The sequence below is a fragment of the Amphiura filiformis genome, chromosome 10 (assembly GCF_039555335.1).
Source record: "Amphiura filiformis chromosome 10, Afil_fr2py, whole genome shotgun sequence".
NCBI lineage: Eukaryota > Metazoa > Echinodermata > Ophiuroidea > Amphilepidida > Amphiuridae > Amphiura > Amphiura filiformis.
Genome location: NC_092637.1, coordinates 33,018,836 through 33,043,253, shown reverse-complemented (window position 1 = coordinate 33,043,253; position 24,418 = coordinate 33,018,836). Strand labels below are relative to the sequence as shown.

The 24,418-nt window shown below is 37.3% G+C and overlaps 1 protein-coding gene across 2 annotated transcripts in view; it reads left to right on the top strand.

The window, feature by feature from the left end:
- Window positions 1-250: 250 nt before the first annotated feature.
- LOC140162756 (uncharacterized) overlaps window positions 251-24,418 on the top strand; it is a 56,823-nt gene continuing 32,655 nt past the window's right edge. The window contains exons 1-6 of one of the 2 annotated variants that reach the window (XM_072186047.1): window positions 251-486; window positions 9,069-9,122; window positions 10,656-11,177; window positions 15,072-15,194; window positions 19,307-19,426; window positions 21,394-21,516. In XM_072186047.1, coding sequence (XP_072042148.1) covers window positions 11,027-11,177; window positions 15,072-15,194; window positions 19,307-19,426; window positions 21,394-21,516 — 517 coding nt within the window. In that variant the 5' untranslated portion in view covers window positions 251-486; window positions 9,069-9,122; window positions 10,656-11,026. The remainder of the gene's footprint in view (window positions 487-9,068; window positions 9,123-10,655; window positions 11,178-15,071; window positions 15,195-19,306; window positions 19,427-21,393; window positions 21,517-24,418) is intronic. The other variant, XM_072186048.1, reaches the window with a different exon arrangement.

Below are 24,418 nucleotides of genomic sequence, written 5' to 3'. Positions count from 1 at the left end.
AAGGTCGCAAGTAGGTTCTTACCGTTATTTATGTCCAGGCACAACATCATCAACATGTTTTTACCAGATTGCAAACCCTGCTAGATTGAAGCCTGATTGAGCCCCTGGAAGCCAGGGCTGGAACTGCTGGAAGCCTACAGGGTCTGGAGCCCTGCCTGGAAGCTTACTGATGTTAATAGCGCCATCTAACTGGCCCAGCTTGATTTGGTGTTATGCGCCCGTAATGTGAAGATAAACAAACCAGCAACACATGCAACAGCTGGCCATGCCGTTGAGTTGAATCCATTGATCATTTCAGTGCACTGCACATACACAGCAGCATGGATATAATTATTAGTCAATAACAATTCGTTTACAGAGCTGTATTAATGTGGCTGTTAATATGTTGGCATTGTCTGGTTATCATTGCATAGATAATTGCTCTCCTCAATCCCGCCGTTGAAGAACAAAGACAGAGGTCTGGACCTGGTCAAAAAAGGAGCAAAGGTAGGATGCAGATCTCTGTGATATGTTTCGTGTATTCATGATGTTGTTGTCACGCATGCACGGATATACACACAAAAAGCATGCATGATACAATTGCAATATAAATGTACATGTACAGTGATGGCTATTAATTTTATTTCTAAGCCTGTGTTTAATTTATATACCTCCATGGTTTAATAGAATTTTGCTTACAACATCAGATTGTATAAATGTACAGGTATTTTATAGACCATCTCGAGCTCTCTAGGTTGTTACACTTGTATCATGATGATGTGGTGAAGTGAATCAAGTGATAAACGTTTAAAACCCCACTTTTTTATACCACAACCTTTGGCTTCATAATGTTTCATCTGAGACTATTATACCCCCGGATTATACCTGGTTTTATGTACAAAAAATTTCTTGCAGATTAATTTGTTAAGCAAATTATTTTTGCAAAACGAATTATATAATCATCAATTTTGAATTTCGCAACTGGATTTGGTACGGTAAAGTTTAATAGAACTTCGGTGAGTAGAACGAAATTAAACGTACATTGTACGGTACCGGTACTAGGGTGCATCATACGCCCCCTATGTCAACGGATTTTATTGCTATTTGGTGAAAGTGTGCCACTTGCTAAAATATTAATCCCCACCAAATTTAAATTCAATCCGAAGTCGTCTAGTGGGTCCACCGGGAGCTCAAAGTTTCGACGCGATCTTTACAGCAAATGCCGCGATTTCACATAAGGCAGCCATTTATATTCCCATTACTTTACACAGTGAAATCATGGCTCCCGTATGGAATTTGCATCTATTCATGCTTAAAACAATGGTAATGGAATATTTAATGGTTTCACAACATTTTAAGTAGTTGGCATGGTGTCATGGAATCACTTCTACATTAGAAATTAATAGCTGCCATGTATATTTCCATTACTTTGCACATTAAAATCACGGCTGCCATATGTATTTGTGTCTAATACTAGGCCCTACTGCTTTAAAAGAGTGGCAAATGAAATTTGATGTTATCAAGTGTTGTTCAATAATTAGGCATACTGCTTTAACTAATAGCTGCCTTAGAAGCTAATAGCTGCCATTTACCAACATGTCAATGTCACTACTTTGTCTGCTTTCCATGAGTACTGTATGGCTGTATTTTTTTTCTCAAAAGGATCTTACATAATTCTAGGAAAAGTGGGTATTAATAATTCTATAAATAGTACTTCCTCTGGTTGTTTGTTTATGTTTCTGTCAGAGCATGATTTCATGGTCAGAGAGATGACAAGAAACATGCCCCATCTTGTTGACCCTGATGAGAAATACCTTATTCCTTAGTATATAGACCTATAATTGGGATTTTCTTCAGCATCTTCACAAGTTGTTTGTCTTCACTGCAGCTATCAACATCCTGATATCAATGACAATATGGCTGAAAAAAGTTCTGCCAGTGCAGAACAAACCCCAGAGTCATCCAAGACAACTTCTAAATCGTGTACAAGAAAAAGCATTGAAATATTTGGGCTTGGCAAAGGAATCACTACTGCCGATTCAATTATCACAGGATCAAAGCTTCCAACAAGCAGACAGGTTCTACGGTGCTACTTGTATAACCAAAAGCAAGGACTAACTTCAAAACAAACCAAGTATCAGACTGCAAAGCTTGTGTTAGACCAGGTTGCCGAGTTCTACAACAAAGCTAACATTCCCATGATCATAGAAAAGAATGCATGTAAGAAGATCATACAGCTTGCCGATGAAAACGCAAAGATTCGAAAGCAATCCCACTTTGCGGAGAAAAACTCCAGCTACTTGTGCTAAATTGCAGCTTGCTGAAAGCCAACTCGGTAAAACATTTGCAATTTGGCCACAAAATGTTGATGAACTGATTACAATCCCAGAAGACCGCTTGTTCCTGAATTCCATGAGAGGAGATCGATGTGCAACATTTGGCTCCAGTGATACAGTACTTGCAGCAAAAATAAAACGCAAAGAAGAACGTGCAGCCACAGAAGCAAAGCGACAAGAAAGAAGTAAACAGCAGATGGATGAACCATCAACTAGTTTTCATTCTCTTCTTAGTTCCAGTGAAGATAGCAATAGTGATGCAGACTCATCTGATAGCGATTCTGAATGTGATACAGAAACTCCAACAGGACACCGTCATTACTCGAACAGGAACATCAGTCTTCATACCTCATAACATTTTGGCATCACCAAATCTTGTTTCTCTTAGCACACGAATGGGAATAACACCTACACAACAATCTGCTTTTACTGAAGAACTAGTAAGAGAAGTTGGTGGAGATACTTCAAAATTGGCCTTATCCTATGCCACCGCAGAACAAATCTAGACGGAGAGTGGTGGGAGACATTGCAAATTCAGCCAAAGAGGCATGGACTCCGCCAAAGTTTGCATCTCTGCACTGGGACGGGAAACTTATGTCATCCATTTCAAACCAAAATGAAAAGGAGGAAAGACTAAGTGTCCTGGTGGGAGATACTAATAATGTGAAACTCCTTGGAGTACCGGCTTACAGGCCTGGTACAGACCGCAAGTCGGGTGACATCATCTCCAAGTTATCTGTCAACTTGCTCCAATCCTGGAATTGTGCTGACAACATAAAAAATTTGGTGTTTGATACTACTGCTTCTAACACAGGCCATATGTCCGCTGCATGCATTGCAATCCAGACTCATCTTGGAAAAGCACTCCTATGGTCAGCATGCCGACACCATGTAGGCGAGGTCATGCTGACCCAAATCTTCAAGGATCTCCAAATAGAGACATCCAAATCACCTGAGGTAACCCTCTTTTCCCGATACAAATCCAACTACAACATATTGCCGCAGAATAGCGAGCAGCCACTTGCCCAATTTGACATTACTGAGTTTAGTCAGACACAACAGACCTTACTGCGGAAATTCAAAGCTGATGCTGAAATTGTCCTGAGGTCCAAAATGGATCTTGTAAGAGATGATTATAATGAGTTTGTTGAGCTCTCCATGTTCTACCTTGGATTCCAGACTTCCATCACTTTCAAGCGGCCAGGAGCAGTACATAAGGCAAGGTGGATGGCCAAATTATTATATTCAATCAAGATCTCTCTTTTGCAAGATCATAGTCGGCAGCTCCCAAAAGGAACAGTCACAACAAAGCACCAACCCCCGAAGATTCGCGACTTTGTCACATTCGCAACCATCATATACAGCACATGGTGGTTAACATGTAGCAATGCTGTTGATGCTACCAGTATAACGACTTGAAGTTATACAAGCAGTTGTTGCTGTATTCAGAGGTGAATGCTTGTGTTTCTGCAAGTGCCATCGCAGCAATGGAGCGGCATCTGTGGTATCTCACGGAAGAGATGGTTCCACTAGCACTCTTCAGTGAAAAAGTACCTGGAGTAGAGAAACAAGCTCTAGCCTGTAAGCTCCTGGCAGTCAAACCTGACACAGAAATTATCATCCCAAGTAACCGCTATGGTAAAGGCTTCAAGAAACCTAATTTCCCAACAAACATCACAGAAGCAACAACCCTAGCTGACCTAGCAGGAACGGACTCTTGGTTCACCATGCGCATTTTGCAGCTTGATGATGGCTTCCTTTCAGACAGCGTTGACACTTGGCCTCAATCCCCAGCTTTCCAGACCTCTGTTGCCAATGTCCGTGCCATTAACGTTGTAAACGATGCAGCAGAGCGTGGTGTAAAGCTAAGTTCTGACTTCCTGTCAGCTGCCCGTTCTGAGGAGCATTATCAGGCTATCTTACAGACTGTGGAAGACGACAGAAGAAAGCGGCCAAATCTGCGTGTAAAACGCAAACTGCAACTTTAATGAAACTGCATGGCGACTTGGACAAGGTGAATGTCTCATTTACAATATATGAGAATAGTAGTATTGTACAACACTTGTCAGTCACTAAAAATTATATGAAGCCATTGCTACTCTGTTAAGCCTAAAAATTCATGCGGGAGCCATGATTTCACTGTCAAAGTAATGGAAATATACATGTTTGTATAGGGCAGCTATTCATTTCTGATGCAGTAGTAATTGTATAACACTTGTCAATCACTAGAAAATGATGTAAAACCATAAAATATTCCATTACCACACTTTTAAGCATGAATAGAATACAAATTCCATACGGTAGCAATGATTTCACTGTGTAAAGTAATGGGAATATAAATGGCTGCCTTATGTGAAATCGCTGCATTTGCTGTAAAGATCGCGTCGAAACTTTGAGCTCCCGGTGGTCCCACGAGACGACTGCGGATTGAATTTAAATTTGGTGGGGATTAATATTTTAGCAAGTGGCACACTTTCACCAAATAGCAATAAAATCCGTTGACATAGGGGGCGTATGATGCACCCTAACCGGTACTACACATATAATCATGCATTAAACTCGCAAATAGAAATCATACAACTGATGATGACACTGTCATCTGAATTGACTCACTCAAACCACTACATGTACTATTATTCTGTGCTGAAAACCATGGAATTCATGCAGGAAATAGTTCATTGCATCAATTGAACAGCACAAAGGAATGTACAAACAAAGCAAATGATAGGATGAATGGGGTGCAATGCACTGTTATACATGTACATGTACAATGTATGCTACAGTCATAAAGGTTGTCCAAGGTCACGAAGGTCAAATTTTGCACACAATAATGTCAGCAACCATGTTCTTTTAAAAGGGCATTTTGTGATCTACATGTACAGCACCTCATCCCCCCCCCCACTTTTTTAATTTTTATACCATTGGATACCGCTGGCTACATAATGTTTATATTTTGTAACAAAAAATTTCATGCAGATTAATTTGTTTAGCAAAAATATCGTCAAATTTGAATTTTGTTCTGGTATACCTGAACGAAATTACAACACTGGCCTATGGAGCAGTGTGCATGACTCGCGCAAACGCAAAATCGGAATCGACTGAAATTTTGGGAATAAGTTTTTTTCATGGATATCTACTGAAAATGTAATAAAAAGAGGATGCTAGGATCACGAAATCCTCCTTTAACATTGTGATCAGTTTCTACCTCCGTGGTTTCAATGTCATGCATCCCAACACATGTAGCGTGAACCAGTATATGGCATGCATCAATTTTGATGTCGCACTACAAAAGCAGAGGCGTAGCGTCAATAAGTGTCATAGAGGGAAGTGTCCCCCCCAATCGATAGCAAAATTTAGAAAATCCCATAGGAAAATTGCCAAAAACAGCTTGTGCCCCCCTAATCAGACCCAATACCCCTCCCTAATTATGGTGCCAACCCAATATGATGACCCACGCTGTGCCACTGTACAAGTCAATTGTGAACTCATTTTTGCTGGACCATGAAAGCAATATTAGGGTCAGACCCTGGGGCAGTGGCGTAGCATGTGTCATCTTATTGGGGGGACCAACCATGATTGGGGGCACTGCCCTGGGGTCATTTACTCACCATAACCCCGGAACCTATAAACTTTAGTTTGTTTGTTCATCCTTTTTTAAAAAGCCTGAAATTATACATGCTTCGTGTGCACTGGCCCATCAAATACCAAAAATTACCTTAATTTTGGCCAAAAATACCCTGAAATTTTTTGTGCCAGTAATTCAGCATAAAATATATGCTCCTCCCCCCCAATTTTAATGCTTCTGTTGCCACTGCCTGTCACCAGCTCACATCATGTTGACCAAAACTTTAATTATTTTCATGAAAAAGTTTACAAAAATAATTATCGATGAAAATTGAGATATGGTAACAGAGTACGGTACCAATAGAGTGAAGTCCTAACAAATAGGGAGGGGGAAGTACATGTTATAAATTTTCATGATGCAATATGAGATTTTAGGGGGCTGTCATTTTCTTCAGAAGGGGGTGGGTGAATATACTGGGGAGGTCATAGAATTTTTAGACCAAAAATAAGGGGGGTTATAATTTTTTACACCAAAATTAGGGGCGGGGTATAGAATTATTAAGGGCTGGTGACCCAAAATTTTCACGCGCTGTACGCGCATTCTTTTAACTTATGATCAAAATGTACGCACAATCTTTAGTTACACAATTCAAAATTTGTGCGCGCCTTCTTTACACTTATGATCAAAATTTTAACGCGCTCTGCACATTAATTTCTTTGCATTGAAGTTTTTGCCCCCTTCGGGCCTTAGTTCCGGCAATGAATTCGGCCTGAGATGGGGGGGGGGGGTCGTAAAAAAAAATTGCCCGCGATAGGGGGGGGGGCATAAAAAATTTACTCCGGTCACTGACATATGACCCACCCCCTTCCGAAGAAAATGACATCCCTCTTACTACCTTTGCATGTGAATGCGTTAGAGTTGGCAGCCCTACATGAGATTTTACTCGGCAATAATTATGAGCCCTGGCCTGGGGCTGGGTGAGGGTAAATTGGCGTGGGGGGGTGGGTTTGGTGCAGCTGAGAGGGGAGGTGGGCAAGCAATTTTTGGCACACATTCACAGGGTACACCTAAAAATAAAATGATCTAAAAGGGCTTTTACTTATGTACGCCATTTGTACGGAAATGCTTTTCATATTTTCCTACTCACTGCACTCGCAAATTTATGAATTTTAAGGTTTAATTTGCAAATTGGGATCTGCAAAGTGGAGGAAAAGATTTTTTGGCAGGCCAAGGGGGAGGGGGCAAAGCAAGGGGGAAGGATTTGTTGGCACATCAAAAGGGAGGAGGATTTTTGGCATGTAGAAAGGGGGGGGCAAATATTTTTTGGTAAGGACAAGGGGGGGGGGCAAGTAATTTTTCAGACCATTTTGAGAATTCACCACCCAGGGGTACACATGATTATTGCACCACCCCTAATTAATTACATCAATTAGTCAATTTGAGGAATTTTTTAACTAAATTGGGCCAATTTTGGAAAATTTAGACCTATTTGCTTCGATCTTTCAATGCACCCAATCTGAGTGCTCGATCCTAAAATCCAAAAACCCAATGTGCATACATGTAGGCATTTTTGGATGAAACCCCTCAAATTTCCCTGGTCAAATTCACCCCCAAAAAAAGGTAAAATGAAATTATGGTCCCATATGTACATCATCCATGCACAATGAGCCCAGACTAGAAAGACAAGCACTATGCAGAAACAGGATGCAGGTGATCGAACATCTATTGAAATTTGAAGTGCATATCAGCAAATGGATCATTAATTTCCAATTGGAGACCTCGAGACAAGAATAGTCCTTAAAATATTAAGGACAAGGTCCCGTGCCAGACATGTATCACGTTGTGCTTTCAAAATGTCCTCATACAAAATGACCTTTTGAATATTAAGGGATCCAAAATGAGCGTTTATTGCCTTTCGACAGTATTTTGTGTGGGACATGAGAGCACCTCAGACCTAACGACTTGCATTCTGAATACGAAGCATGTCTTTCTTATATCAAATAATTTTCATTTTTAAAAATCACAATATAATACAAATTTTATGACAAATTATAAAAATTTGATATTTTTCAAATTTTGATATATAACAGTCCTCGGTAAATTATATAAATCTAATGATATATTCTTAAAGTGTATGTAGCAGGGAGAGGAAAAGCCGACGGTCAATTGAAAATTTTGACCTTTCATATTGAAGATATGGATTTTTTCCCAAAAGACCTAATTTTTTTTGGTGTTTTGGGAAAAAAATCCATATCTTCAATACTGAAAGGTCAAAATTTTCAATTGATCGTCGGCTTTTCATCCCACCTACATACACTTTAAGTATAAATCATCAGATTTATAAAGTTTACTTCAAGTACTGTTAAATATCAAAAATATCAATTTTTAATGATTTGCCATAAAATGTGTATTAAATTGCGAATTTCAAAAATCAAAATTATTTGATATCAGAATGACATTCTTCATATTCAGAATGCAATTCGATATGTCTGATGTGCTCTAATGTCCCAAAATAAATACTGTCCAACGTTCATACCCCAGCCCTTAAGTTTGGGCAGTGGGGAGACGCGCGTTGCCCCTTCTATATTGCTATTTTCACTTTCTTTGGGTCCATTAAAGGCCATTCACACAATTAGTTTCCTGTTTACCGCCCGCGTGCAAAATTGAAAGCAATTTTCTCACTTTAAAATAACTTTCAACTAATTCTACATGTACTTGCCATTTTCTGACTTTAATAAAATCAACAATAATAATAACGATAAATAAGCAAAGAGTACACTTATTTATAAAATCAAATATTGTTGTGAAATAATTAAATGCCCACTCTAGTCAAAACAAGTCAATAGTTGCTAGTAATAGTTCAAGCTAAATAAAGAAAATAAAAGATAATTAATAATTAAAAGTCACTTCGTTGATTTTTCAAAATCTTTAACAGGAAACTAATAATAAGTGCGAAGGGCCTAATCAGTTTTTTCGTAGCATTTTTTATTCCTGATTTTCTTTTGTGGATTTGGGGAGTCCCTTCTACAATACTGTGCATCATTTGTGGATGATTTAAAAAGTTTTAGTCTTGATTTTATAACTTAACTTTTTTTTCTTCAATTTCTTTAAACGCTAAATTTTTCACTTTATAATCAAGAATCTGGATCATTTGGTATATAATATTGTGTTTGTTCTCCTTCTTTTAGGTCTATGTGTCTCTGTTTGGCTGCACCACAGTATCCTATGACAAAACTGAGAGGGTAAAGATAGGCCTTCTATTTTTAGCTACCATAATTAGTAATGCCCCCTTCTATCAAATACACCCCACCTTTTTTTAAACCAAGATGTTTAAAAAATGCTGACATTTACATGCTATCTTGAGTAAGCTGTCGAAAATGACATGGCAAAACCTGGAAACGAACTGGTTCAATAATATGTTACAGGATTTCTTGACATTGTTAAAATGACCTCTAATAAACACCCCCCTTTTGGAAAATGCAACTCGTTGCATTTTTGAAATATAGAAAATATGGCATATTTTCAAGAAGGAGACAGACCGCTACAGGCTAGGCGGGGAGGCATGGCCGGGTGGGGGATTCTAGCTGTGGGTACCCATGCTTTTTCTACCTTTTTTGTCTGGTGTTTTTCATACATGTTTATATGCTTGATGAATCTGTCTGGCAACAATTAGAGTATAATATCTTACGCTTCCCATAATGCATTTCTCCAATTTCAATTTTCTGTACCGATTTGCTATCAAGTGCAGCTATATTGGGCCAAAGTGACAAAAAGTACTGGTGCATCAACTGATCACATCCAGATCTTGCAAAATATGTTTATTTCTTGACTATATCGACCTATGTTTAGCCAACATGAAAACAAAGGGAACCTGTAGGGCCTATAAAGTAATGAGTGCACAGTGCGGGGCACATGTCATTTGAGTAAATGAGGTGACGTGTCATGTTGCAAAGGATTCTGGGAAGGGTATAGATATCTTCTCTGTCTGATAATGAACAAAAGTGGTCAGCAAGGTTGACTGCACCTACAGTGTAGTATATTATTGCACTGGATTAGATATATCTGAATATTATTAGTCAAGCAAGACCAACTTTAGTCTGTCATGATCCTTTTGTGGAATCACTATTGAAATACTTACAAAGAGGCCTTAGATGCCAAAACTTAACTCTCTCCACATAGATGTCGACTGCATGCAGACGACAAGTTTCAAATTTTTTTTTTAATTAAAAAATGTCAGAATAGTAAATTTTCATGACCATATTTGGAATCAGCATGAAAAATGCATTAAAATGAGTACAAACAAGCCTAGTATTGATTTAGTGGTTCTTTAGATAACTCTTGATATTTTAAGGAAATTTCTCAAAACTTCCGACTTTTTATGTTGAAACCTATGGCTAGCACACAGAGCATTAACAAATAGGCCTGTACCAAAATAACTGCATAATACTGTAAAAGTAGAAATTTTCGCGAGGTTTTTTTTTTCGCTATAAAATCACGAAAATAAAAACTCGCGAAAATAACCTTTTGCATTAGGTTTCTATTGTATCAATATCAAAACCGCGAAATTTAATTCTCACGCAATTGACAAAATCTTCAAAATCGCGAAAATATTGACTTTTACAGTATTGAATTGTTTGCACAACTTAATTACTACAGCAACCAAAACAACAATATTTGTAGGTTTGAAGCCATAAATTGTGCACAAACTTGCAGACTGACGCCATAACATATTGTGTTTATTACTGACGTCAGCTTTTAATGACAATTTTTTACAGGGAATGACAGAATGGAAAAAATGCTTACAATGTGGAACCATAATATCGGACAAGAGTGATACAGGAATTGGACACTTGTAAGAAACCTCTTCTTGCTAGCTCATGTAGAAATTTTAATACAGGGCCAGTGAAATTGATATTCCTGCTAATTTCTACAAAACTGGCCTGAAGCCCGGGCCTGAAGGAACTTTACATTTAACTGTCAGTGATACAAACATTTTGTGTTTGAAATTGTTTTTCTTCATATTGATATATGTCCAGTAATATAGAAGGTATTTTGATCTGATGAGATGAGTTTGACCCCGTGACTAGATTTTGATACAGTTTACCGTGGCACCGGACAATAATTATTTGAAATATTGATCTCGACGATGGAGGTGTTTCTAGATTATTGCATGTCCTACTGCTGCATGTGCTGCAGTTGTTTTTGTCCACGAGATTTTGATGATGATTTGTACGAGCCTTTACTGCTGGAAGAAGAACGGACCGCTGTAAATGAACTACTCAACTATTTAAACAGAGGTAAGGCTGTGGGAAAGATTATATTTAAGGCGAGGAAAAAAACACACCCTATTCTACAGGCAACAGACTTGCCAAGTAGTGTCGGTCAAAATTGTTTCTTGTAAATAGGTTGAAAATTACGGGTAATACCCTAAAAACATAAAAAATACGAAATCTGAAAATTGTTTGCAAACATTTGAAATTTCTGATATTTTTTCAAAAAAATTTCAGCCAAATCAATCTACATCATGTACTTTGGCCAAAGAATATGTAGATATTTTGCATATCAGCTGAAAAACATCCTCCACAAATCTGCAAGGTTGAGCCTGTAGAAAAAGGTTTTGGTGGTCACCTAACAGGGTTGGCGCGATTGATTTAAAAAAAATATCATTGATTTAAATCAACTTTTTCAGTTTTTACCGTTTTTGATAAGTTCAAGTTAATTTCTATCTTGAATTGCCTGTTTTACTTCATTTGTAATGTTTCTACACCTTTTGGATACAATTAAATACCTCTATGATGTCATTTTATCTATTGCTAAAAAATCATTTTCAAGGTGCAGATCGAATTCAACAGGTTTTTCCCATGATTTTACCTAATTTTTTCTTTAAAATTTTCACGTCTGAATTGATTTTGCATATGTCTAGCATATGTCTAGCATTCCACTGGTCTCTTTAGACTTTATCATTGTGTATAGCAGTTCTTGGGATAAAAAAATCAAAAAAATTGATTTAAATAAAAAAAATCTGATTTAAATCAAATAAATCAATTTTTTTTATTAAAAAAAAAAAAAAAAAAAAAATCGCCAACCCTGTCGCCTAAAGGTTCTTAGGTAACGGCAGGTTCGTTTTGCATACTGGCATTTAAGGTGCATATTTCTAGTAAGAAACTTTTAAACTCATCACTAAGAAACTCTAGACTGAGTATACAGTATGCCAGTATATGAACTGCCGCTTTGGTAACATAAATCTTCAAATAATGTCAACTTATGTAAGAAAATTGGTTTTTATAAGCCTACATGTATATCCAGAGAGAATGAGAATAGATATCCAAGGTAATAGCAAATTATAGCAACTATTGTTGGGAGATTTTAATCGTTGGGAATTAAGGTCACAAAACAATAAACATATTTGCCTATTTGTAAAAACATGGAAGTAAAACATATTGTGTACATCTTATGTATAAAATGTATTAAAATTCCTTGCATTTGTTTACTTTTTTCAATACAATTCTGCATAATTTGATCAAGTGTCCCTACAAAATTTGCACTTTTCCCACTATTATGAGACCTTTTCTCGTAAAGTGAGCGGATAAGCCACTAGGGACTTCAGTAAAAGAGATAGGGCTCATTGCACATGCCAGAAAAGGATGGAAAACAAAAGGAATTTTTGTTTGAAATACTTAGTAGTATCAAACAAAATCAGTCTGAAGTCGGACATTTTCAATTTCTTGTAGGATTGTAAACAGTATGTTTGCAAAGCTACATTTTGCAGAAAAATCCATAGAAATTGGACAACCAGATCAAGATATGGGCAGTTAAAGAGTGTCCAACACAATAGGAAACAAAAGGAATATAGGCCTACTTCCTTTGTGTGGTTATATCTCAAAATCAATATTTCCGACTTCCCACTGATTTTGCTTGATCACATCACATTACATAAGCACCGGGAAAATTCATGACATGCAAAAAAGGCCCAAATTCACGAATTTCGGATATAATTGCGAATTTTAAGTTCGGCCGCGAATTTTAAGATCTTTCCAAAACATCCATTTTTAAAGTATTCATTTTCCAAAAAACTTAAGTTTTCACTAAAATTGAAAGAAATCATTGCGATCTGCAATACAATACATGCAGAAAATTAACCAATGCATATGGGGGAAAATATTTCCTGAGAATAAAAGGAGTAAAAATATTTTAAAATTTAAAACTGCAATTTTGAACTTTTTATGCGCATTTTGGTGATATTATGGACAAATTGCGAATTTTCCAAAACTGCCGTGTGAAATTTGCTCTCAAAAATCGTGCATTTTACCGGTGCTTACATACACATCAATTTAATAGAACTTTTTATCATCCAGAAAAATGAATCTGACCATAACTCTAAAACAAAGATTAATTATTAGGGACCGTTCACAAACACTTGTGGGGGGGGGGCCTGATGCAAAAAATTTCATCACGAAAAATTTTCGGGCCCCCCCTTTACAGACCTCAAAAATTTTAGGGATCCCCTCTTTGTCATGAAAATTATGGGTCAACCCCATAGAAAAGCATGTAATTATAAACTAAATTTTTTAAAGGAAAATTTTTTTCAGGGCCCCCCTTAGGAGGGTCACAATTTTTCAGGGCCCCCCTTTTTGCATCAGGCCCCACTAACAAGTGTTTGTGAACAGTCCCTTAGCACCTTTTCCTCTCATACATGTATGGTGGGAACTGCAGGTAGGTCTCATATTTGCCTCTTTTGTATGGATAGTATTAATTGTGCCCTAGAGCAAAAAATTAAACTGTAGATTTTAAACATAATTGTATTGAACAACCTGAATGAACTATTTGCTGAACATGCTGAATAGGGTCTAGTGTCTAGTCCTTCACAAAAGAATTATACTAGGGCCAACTTCAAAGAAAGAACTAAGAAAGAAAGGTAAGGCATAATTGCCATTATTTAATCACCTTAAATTAGCATTTTAAACTTCTTTTATTCCATTAACAATCTAAATATAGCTATGGTTTGATCAACTGTACCATATGTGCACTAGACCATTAAATGCAATAGACCCTTCATTTTCAACCATTGAAATAGAATAAAACTAATTCAATAATTGTTTTAATGGTCAATTTATATACAATTGTTTTAAGGATATATGTCTAAAAAGAAGTTTGTATCAGGGTTTTGCAGAATTTAAATCAATTGTTTTAAATTATAATTTAAATCACAATATAAAGCAAATTATTTCTTTAAAATCAACTTTTGAATTTTTTACCATTTTTGATCAATTTTTAAACTAAGTAATTCTAAATTTTTTTTCAAAATTTCAAAATCAATCAATATTGGCCCCCAAATTGTCTGATTTTACATGATTTTAGCAAAAAGAAAAAAATCCTGTTGCCCTTATGGTGAACTTGCACTTTTTCTATAATATAATTACCGACCAGCGGACCCTGACTTTGGAGCTTTCAGGGCTATACAAACTTTTTTTTTAATGACATGCCAATGTATGGAATGGAATTTTGATTTATTATGGAAGTCAGTCTTCGTAATCATAATAAAAGATGCAATTAAAAAATTGTAATGGATAATAATTAATAATTTGAATAAATAATGATGAATGTTTTAATAATATTTATATTATACTACTAACTAATTATAAAATGTGATATGATCAAGCAAAATCAGTCAGCAGTCAGGGGGGTTGATATCCAGATAGTCACTGTTGAAGTGACATTTAAATCGGATATATTACCATAGCAATGGATGAATACAATATTGACTATATCGCCCTGCACTACAAGCAGGTTGAGCTAATCACCTGTGTATGTCTACAATCATAGATTGAATACAATACCGCTCTTTTCAAAGATACTTATATCTTACAGGTGCGAGTGATGAGAATTAATGATATGATTCAATGCATATAGGTACCTCGACCGTGAACATTGTAGTGCAAGGCAATATAGTCAAAAAGTGTATTAATCCATTGCTATGGTAGTTAATCCAATTATTACGTCACTTTGACAGCAAATAGGCAAACAAAGGAAACCATTTCTTTTGTTATCTACTGTTTTGGAAACGCTGCAATGAATTATTTAAAATTTTGCAGCAGCCTGTTCCCCCTGTTTGATTTTTAATCAATTGATTGATTATTTGATTGACTGATTATCAAATTGTATTGATTGATTGATTGATTGATTCCTTGCAGAGTACGAAGAGAAGCCAGTGTTATCCAAAGACAGACAGCATGCGTTGTCCATCCTGACGTATTCACACAATGAAGATTTACAGAGATCAGCAGCACTCTGTCTTGCAGAACTCAGTGAGAGATGTAAGTTTTTTGAACATTTCAGTATAGACCACTTGACATCATTGTTTATCAACAAAGGCGAGGGACTGGTCTATCGATATGCTTGAACGAACCGCTACACTGCTCAATGGATTTCTTGTACTATATGAAATGTGGTGGGTGATTTAAAATGCACATGCCCTGAGCAAACTATGATGCGCACGCACACTGCCGGGCAAAGAACAATGGAAATTGCCATAATTCGCACGCATTCTGCCAGGCAATGACGTCACATGTCAAGTGGTCTATACAATGTAATCCAAAATCATCTGCAAATGAAACCAAATCATGTCATCAGTGCCATTGAGCATTTAAATGTGTGTAATTGTGCATGTTCCAACGCATATTTAGGTGGCATTACATAATGCAGGTTTTAGAATATGCAGTGGTAACAAGTGCACTGTTGATGATGACATACAAAATGTAGTTTTAGTTTCATTTTTTCCGGGGGTACTCACAGTGGCGTGCGCAGCACATTGAAAGTTTGGGGCCAGGTTGTTCAGTTCCCCCGAATGGAGTCTTATTAGGAGCAAATTTTGATGTTTTTAACGTTTTCCCCCCAAATCCCCGAATGACCTACAAAAGTGGGGGGGCATGGTCCCCTGCCCCCCCCCCCCCCCTTGCGCACACCACTGGGTACTCAAGTTTAGTTTGGGTATAGATGAATCCGACAAGCCAAATGATGGTCAGGATTAAGTAGGCCATACATGTAGCTGGGGGGCCTTCCGCGCCAAACTAGCTTAGTTCGTTTTGATTGCGATCCAAGACACCCACTATCACGAGGGCATCAGAGCGTGTAGCACTTGCGCCGCTTCACGGGAGCAGTAAATGCTGCACGCCTGTGATACTGGCGTCGCGTAAAATGGATGGAAGGTCCCCCAGTTATGGCTGCCATTGAGGTGTAGGAATGTGTCAAATCGGGTTTGTGTATAAGGCCAAAAAAAAGTTGTTTTCTTGTCCTCGTCCGACAGACTGTTTTGGCAGTCCCGACCGTATAACTTGTTGTTTTTGTTGAGTCATGAACGTTCAATTATATAATAATTATATAATTAAGGAATGTCGTAAAATACCATTTCCTGCATGTTTCCCCCGTCCAGTTGTACCTGGCTGAGGGTTCCGATATTCGTATTACCATCCTCACAACACCATCTACACAAAACATTGGCCTCCCTATAAAATGGACGCCATTTTCAAAATCAATTTTTGTATAAAATGGAAAAATTTTGGAAAAATTACCACAATTTCACTATTGTGTTAAATTTGGTCAAAAAAGGTATAAATGGGTCTACTTTTATATTCTCTGAGGCACGTAAAAGACATTTCTATGCCAGTTTCCATAGAATTTTCTCTTAGGCCAAACAAAAAACCCGTTTCATCTCAAAGCTTGCGCACGCATTTGTAAAATCGCGAGATTTGAAAAAAAAAAAGAAATGCAGAATTTTTTTAATTTTTTTTCAAACCACTTGTGAGCTTTGAGACGAACCTTTTTTTTTTGTCTGGCCTTATCTCACTGTAATTGTTTTATTTGAAATACGCCATTTAAAATAATGTGTATAATTAATACTGAAATTAAGCTTTTGCAGGTGCAGTGCATGCACATTGCACATACATTGTATCATATATTGACATGCACATGTTATTAAATATTTGCTGCGTATGTGTTATTTTATTGGTGCATGCTAGGTTGGTGATAGATTTTAACTGGTTTGCATTGATTTTTTAGATATTCCATGAAATATTTTTTTAATTTATGATGACCATGCAGCGGTGACCTTTTCAAGAGCTAGACATTGCATGCAACATAATTAATAAAAATTACCAAATTTGTTACATTGAGTAGGCCTAATGTTAAACTGGCATAATTTTCATGTGACATCCTCTTTTTTGGGTAGGCCTATGGTTCAGATATATCCACAAAAAAAGCTTGTTTCCAAAATTTCATTTGATATAGACATTGAATTTACAAGTTACCAGATTTGTAAACTGCAGTCAGGCGGTGGTGGTTGGCAGAGCGCAACAGTCAGATTTGGAACCCACCTCTCACTCAACAGCAATTTTAGCACTAAAGTCCAATGCTGGGGGGGCAAAATTGCACAATTTTATTGAATTAGTCATGAATTTGACCAATTTTAGCCAAATACTTAGTATGCAGCAAACTTTTCACCAAATGCCATCCAGCACAAATATATCCTAGCTACAACTCTGCAGTTTGTGCGCATACAATTATGCATTTTGCAAAGGTCCACCTTTGCTATATTGCTCAAATAAAAAGGTCCAAAAGTGGGAGAAAATTTGATAAAATTTCCACTTTTTGGCAGTGGCATAATTAGGGGGGGCGGGGGAAACGTGCCCTGGGCACCACCCTTAGGGGCGCGCCAAATTAACCAATTCAGCATTGATTCTGCGCCCCTCCAAGTCAAAATTTTGCGCCCTTCACGCGCATTTCAGCACAAAATCAATTGAAAGAACATTTTAAGACCGATATTCAACTTCTATTAACCAAAATTAATTAGTGGTAGGCCTTATTTGTCCAAAATTTTGCGCGCTTCACACGCAATTGTTTCAAGAATTGGGGGAGGGGCATTATGTATCCTTAGCCCTGGGTGCCACAACCCCTAGCCTAGCTACGCCACTGCCCATGTCTAAGATATTCTTGGGGGGGTAGGGGCCGGGCGCCAATTTTGTTTCTTGCCCGGGCACTACCAACCCTAGTTACGCCACTGCTTTTTGGTGATAATATAGGTGATCAAAACATACAGTACATTGTGAAGAGCTAATTTCAGGGGGGTTTAGTTAATTAGGTTCACTTTTATACAAACAAATTCACTCAAGTGCACTTAATTTGACACTAAAATGGACCCTGGAGCCACTGATTTAATCCAGGTATCTTTTCAAGGTCATGGTGCTGCTGTGGTTCTATAGCATACCAGTACATTGATTTATGGTTATGTGTGATTGCTTATTGTGGTCCAAGTGATAAATGTCAACATGCACCCTTTCAAAAAATACTGTAAAAGTACAGCCTTTCTGAAAGGCTTGTTGGTTATTTTCCCCGTTATTTTCCCACCCTAATATTGTATCAGTAAAAATACCGTAGTTTAAATATCGCCACCATGACAGGGAGCCAGTCAATGGAAGCGGCGACCGGCTCGTTCTTGTCGCTTCGCGATTCGACTCACCAGTCACCGCTTCGCGACTCTGACTCCCCCTTGTGACAAGGATCATCGGCAAGGATAGCGAGTCGTCTTTGACAAAGACTAGTAAAAGTGGACATTTTTGTGTAGCATTTATTTTGGCACTTTCCGAATATGTTCTGTTATAAATGTACGAAAACTCAAAATCGTAAATTATAAGGAGAAGCGAAGTATATAGTTCAACATTGGCAATGCCCCAAAAACTACCAAGGCTTATATTAACCAGGCACCCAGGCCTTTTTTTACCCCATGGTTGCCCAGTTTTGGCTCCTGGTGTATCCAATATTTTACACTACAAATTATATATACATGTAGGACAGGAGCCATCTTTGGGACCAGGAGCTCATTTTAGCTCCTGGTCCAGGCATACTTAATATAAGGCCTGAAAATTACACATACACAAATTACGGTACCACTTTCTGGACAACAATGAATGATGATGGATGGGAGTACGAGTGCATTGTGCCCACTGTCTATGATTGTGTATTAATAATATTTTTGTCACTTGAATGGGCAGCAAAATTGTCTGGTCATGCAAGAGGTCATCAGCCTTTTGCCATCTTGTTGGTAAAAGTTGTCAATTAACCCTTTTCGAAGTATGGCGTACACAAAAGGAGGGCAGTCTTCAATCTGGGTGAAACCCGCCAAATTCAAAAGACTTGACCCACTTCGTGCAGCGCCATCCTATTATGTCTGCCATATCTCAAAAATGCTAATACGGTTGCATTTCCTTTTATTGTCCCTGAAAAATGCAGACCTTTTGTGAATTTTTCGTTCAAAAAATGGCTGATTTTCAATCATTTTTACAGAAAAAAGAGGGATTTTTTTTTCTATAGTATAACCCTAAGAAATTGAAGGGTTTGTTTTTTGTTACCTAATTGATCATTGTTTCCTTTGCAGTACAACAGCCAATACCAATGGAGCTGATGGAGCCACTTATTGTACTTTTGGAGAGCAGAGATATAGAGACCCAGAAAGCAGCATCATTAGCAATAAGCAATCTCACGCTATATGGCCCAGGTAAGAAACTTTTCCTGAAAATTATAGGCTTTTACAGTTTATAAATCAATACACCCTGTATGGAATATAATGACCTTAATCTCCCACACAGGGAGTGTAAATTTCAGATGGGGTTACCTGAATGGGTGACTCCATTTGAAATCTACACTCCATGAGAGATTAATGTCATGTCTTCTGAAGGGAGTGTCATGTATTTCAATTGGAATAGCTCCCATGTGGCATACAGGGTGAAAATAAGGAGTGATGGACCAGGGGATACTTTTTCATAAAAATGTAGGAACCAGGGGCTAGGGGACATTTTCAATCACCAATGGATCAATAAAATTAAAAAGATGTGCTGGATGACTTGTTTAAGCACTAGTTGCTTTGAATTTGATATTTTGGGTCACTATTCAGGGGGCCAGTTTTGTGAGAAAATTGTCCCCTGGTCAGCTAAAATTGAGATGGAACCAGGAGCCATTTCATAGTTTCTCTTGTCTCCCACTTATTTTCATCCTTGGTGAAAATAATGATCTGAACTTTGTTCCCCTGAAATCTCCATCACTATCAGATCCGTTATTGGCCGGCATTAGAAAATCAATATCGGATATAAAATCGGTTTACAAAGGTCATTTTGGTTCAGCTCTATAACAACTCACACAAACGTGACTTCAATTGGGAGTCTGCAACTTGATTAACATGATTAAGGGTAGGCCTAGATGCGGTATTGTTGGTTGAAGAAGCCAAAATATTGATTTTCATTATCTAAATCAGTATAATATTAAAAAATATATAACACTTCGATGCTTTGCAAAAGTCCATTCTACAAATCATATAATTTGAAAACTTGCTTAATTTATTGTTGTTAATGAGTTCTGTCCATTTTACAAAAGTGTTGTTGTTTCAGCCCTCTTTATAACATAACTCAATAACCACAGGACCTGCAAAACTATATCTGTGATATTTAAATTCTTCTACACACTGGCTATGAAATGATCAATGCAATTTTTGCCAAAGCCCATTACCATTCGCAAGATGCTGTGAACTACCAAATTGCAACAGTTTAAAATAGTTGCTAACCTTAACCATAAGACAAAATGGTAATGACGGGTCTAATATTTAGTCACGCAAATGTGGACCAATTTAACACTGATACATTTATTTTTGTTTTTTCATCCAATAGCAGCAGGCTCTGTCAGTGTCCAGTATTAGGTAGAACCCAAATTCTGTTCATGCTAATCCAGATTATCCAGACCCTAAAATTGGCATCATAGGCAAAGATGGTCATTGTCCAGTTTTGTATGTAGGCCTAGGGTAAAGTGATAAGTTTTCGGGTTCATGGAAAATGTAAAACACAGAAACTGCAATTTTTCAAAATCAAGGGTATTTCTGATTTCTAATTTGTACACTCATCAAAAGGCCCAAGCAAACCCCATAATTTACTGATATTTTCTTCATTTTAATAAAATTAACTATTTTTTAGGCACCATTTTGTTTGTTTACATCTTTGTTACAAGCGATCGCATTTGAATGATTTGATCTAGTGGTAGATAACTCGACGTACATGCGACCATGATCGTTTATTCTTAGTCAGTGGGAGTGGTCTAGTTCGTAGACACATAATCTGATTGGACAATCGCATAATTTCGGGTATCGTCTATCAGGCTGTAGATGACCCCACGTCATCATGAGCGTTGATAACGCGTAACTCACTTGTAAAGGTGCGCGTATGTGTCGCGTTATTAGCGTAGACTAGTGCAGGAGACGCGAACGCGCTAGCAGTACTCTAAACATAATACGTGAAGTTGTAAACAAGTTTCGTTCATTTTATAATGAGGGGAGTTTTTATGACGGTAACTTTGTTTTTGCTTAAAAATAATAATTTACAGTTATTAAAATAATATTTAATTGACTAAGAATGAGAATAAACTATTTATAAACTGTTTATGCTCTAAATATCATGCGTTATTTGAATGGTTTTCTTGCAGATAGCAACAAAGTTACAATAATGCAGAGTGGAGCCATCCATGTCCTAATCAGGTTGTTAAAATCTCCCAGCAGAGAGATCCAATGCAATGCATGTGGCTGCATTACTACATTGGCAACAACAGGTAAGGGTAGAAAAGGGGCTACACTCTTAGAAAAACAGGTTCCAAAAAGTTCTTCATTTTTCATCTCAGGATAAATGTCAATGGTTCTTAAAGGAGTATTTCGTGATCCTAGCATCCTCTTTTTATGACATTTTTCAGTACATATCCACGAAAAAAGCATATTCCCAAAATTTCAGTTGATTCCGATTTTGCGTTTGCGAGTTATGCATGATTATGTGTATTACACTGCTCCATAGACAATACGTTGTAATTTCGTTCTGGTGCACCAGAACGAAATTCAAATTTCACGATATCTTTGCTAAGCGAATTAATCTGCAAGAAATATTTTGTACATAAACATTATGTAGCCAGAGGTTTCCAGTGATATAAAAATCTCAACTTTTTTTGAGAAAAGTGGGGGATGAGGCTGTGGATCACGAAATGCCCCTTTAAAAGCAGAGATGCCACTTTTCAGGTTTTAGCCTGACTTTATGTTTTTTGTGAGTACAAATTTCTGTGTGTTTTATTTATTTTTTAGCCCATTTTTTGGCTTTTTGGCCTGCATTCAAATGCTTTTTTAGGTTTTTCTCACCAGTTTCAGGTGTTTTGAGAAACTGAGTAGCATATCTGTTAAAAGGAACCATAGAATGATCTTTGGTCACTCTTAGGAACCTTTTATGGTTATCTAAAAGAGCCTGTAGAGGACCCGATGCAGAATCTCGCCGACTAAGCCAGCATCATCTTAGGCATATTGATGGCTCTCATGTGTCTTACATTTTCAAGACGCAGCGTGACGATGGATAAATATAGTGTAGCCATATCACTGGTTGCATCCTAAGGGGTGGTGCAATAATTATGTGTACCCCGGGTGGTGAATTCTCAAAATGGTCTGCCAAAATTGCTTGCTCCCCTTTGGCCATAAACCTTTGCCCCCCTTTGATGTGCCAAAAATCTTTCAAACCCCCCCCCCACACATGCCAAATTTTGGGAAACCCGAATTTAAAACCTTAAAGTGTCTTACCATATAATGCGAGCGCAGCTAGCTGGAAATTTTGCATATTTAAACGTGTTCCTAACGTTTTCGTACACCTTTTTAGGGCGTAATATTGAAATGGTGCCCAAAATATCTGTGCCAAAAATTGCTTGCCCCCCTTTTGACCTGCCAAAAATTGCTTGACCCCCTCCTTTCAACCTGCCAAAAATCGCTTGCCCCCCCTTTGGCCTGCCAAAAATCTTTGCCCCCTATAATTCACCACCCCGGGGTACACATAATTATTGCACCACCCCTAACGAGCAATTATGGGCATTGATTTAGCAAAATCTTGCTCTGTGGTTTGTCATTCATTGTCCAAAACCTTGTACTAATGTTTATTGTACCTACTTGAGCTTAATCACAATGCGCAATTAGTGAATCAGTCCATATAATCCGGCAAAGAATGTTATCCAGTAAACATCGCCCTCAAGGACAATAATTGTTAGGGTATTGTTGGTAAGTGTTACAAGCCGGTTGCGTGAAATTGGTCCGATAAAGCCGATGAATGGGTGACGAACATGGCTTTTTTTCTGGCAGTTGCATATCATAACAGTATATTTATTTCTCAGCATGGTCGCAGTGTCTTGAGTTTCTTAAATTTTCAAGAACCTTAATATAAGTATGATGGTTCTCCTCAGGAGGACATTTTAACCCTTTTGGAACCTTTTTTTTCTAAGAGTGTATGGTTCCATAGGTTTTTCACAGCCTTGCAAATGAGGTCATATATTGTAAATGTTGTCATACATGGGTTAAGCTCTGTCCATCCATGACAAAGAATTATCTCATTTGAAAGGCTGTGACCATCAAGAATAATAAAAAGTAACATACTAAAGCTATATAAAAACTTCAAAAAGAAATAAGTAAACCTCCAATTCTGTGTTCTTATACATTTTTTTAATCAACGTACAACCACGACTGATCTGTCAAATAATGCACTAGTTTTAAACTTTTTGAATTCCCTTGTCCTTTTAAAATGTTTGTTTTTTGTTTCTTTTTAAATGTATTTTACTGAAGGTATATTTTCTTGTACAGTCACGAATGTTTGTTGCTAATAAAGATTGAGTAAAACACTTTTTCACTACATTGGAGATGTATCTCTTTCTTAATCTATAAAAAAAATAAAGAGAAAAAATCATTTTGAAATGTCTATTTTCCAAACCGTATAGCAGAGAAGGCACCTTATTGAAGAATGACCTCTACTCCATTCTCCATCCAGTCTGGATTATGAGTTTGACTGATTATAATAATGCAATAAAGACTGAAATGATCAAATAAATAATACAAAATTCAATAAAACAGTTATTTTAATCTTTATTTATATATTTCTGGGTCAGGGCCTTCTTTGAAAGCAGTCTGCGTAGACACTGAATGTTGTAACCTTGTATAAAGAAAGCTTAAATAAATGAATAAAAAATTAATAACATATGTGTACATCCATATCAAAACGATGCACTTGTCGGCTGCTACATGTGTCTCATTTCACAAAATACCAGACACATCTCATATGGAGGTCACTTCAAATCATCCCCAAGTCATAATGGTTTAGGAATACAGAGAAGACTGGGTGATTATTGGAAGTGACCTCCAATTGAGATGAGTCTGGTATTTATTCCTAGCTATTATGTGAAATGAGACACATGTAACAGCGGACAAGTGCATCGTTTTGATATGGATGTACACATATTTCAGCACTAATGGCCTTGCTATGAAGGTATAATCGCACACACATTTTATCACTGCTAGAATCATTGTTTTTATATGGTTTGCTTCAGATTTATTTGCATTTTGAAGACATTTTAGTATACAAATATTCAATGGTAAGAATATTTTCACGAGGTGAAATATGGACTGTTCCATGCAACAAGGATTTGCCGAGTTGAATGGAACAGT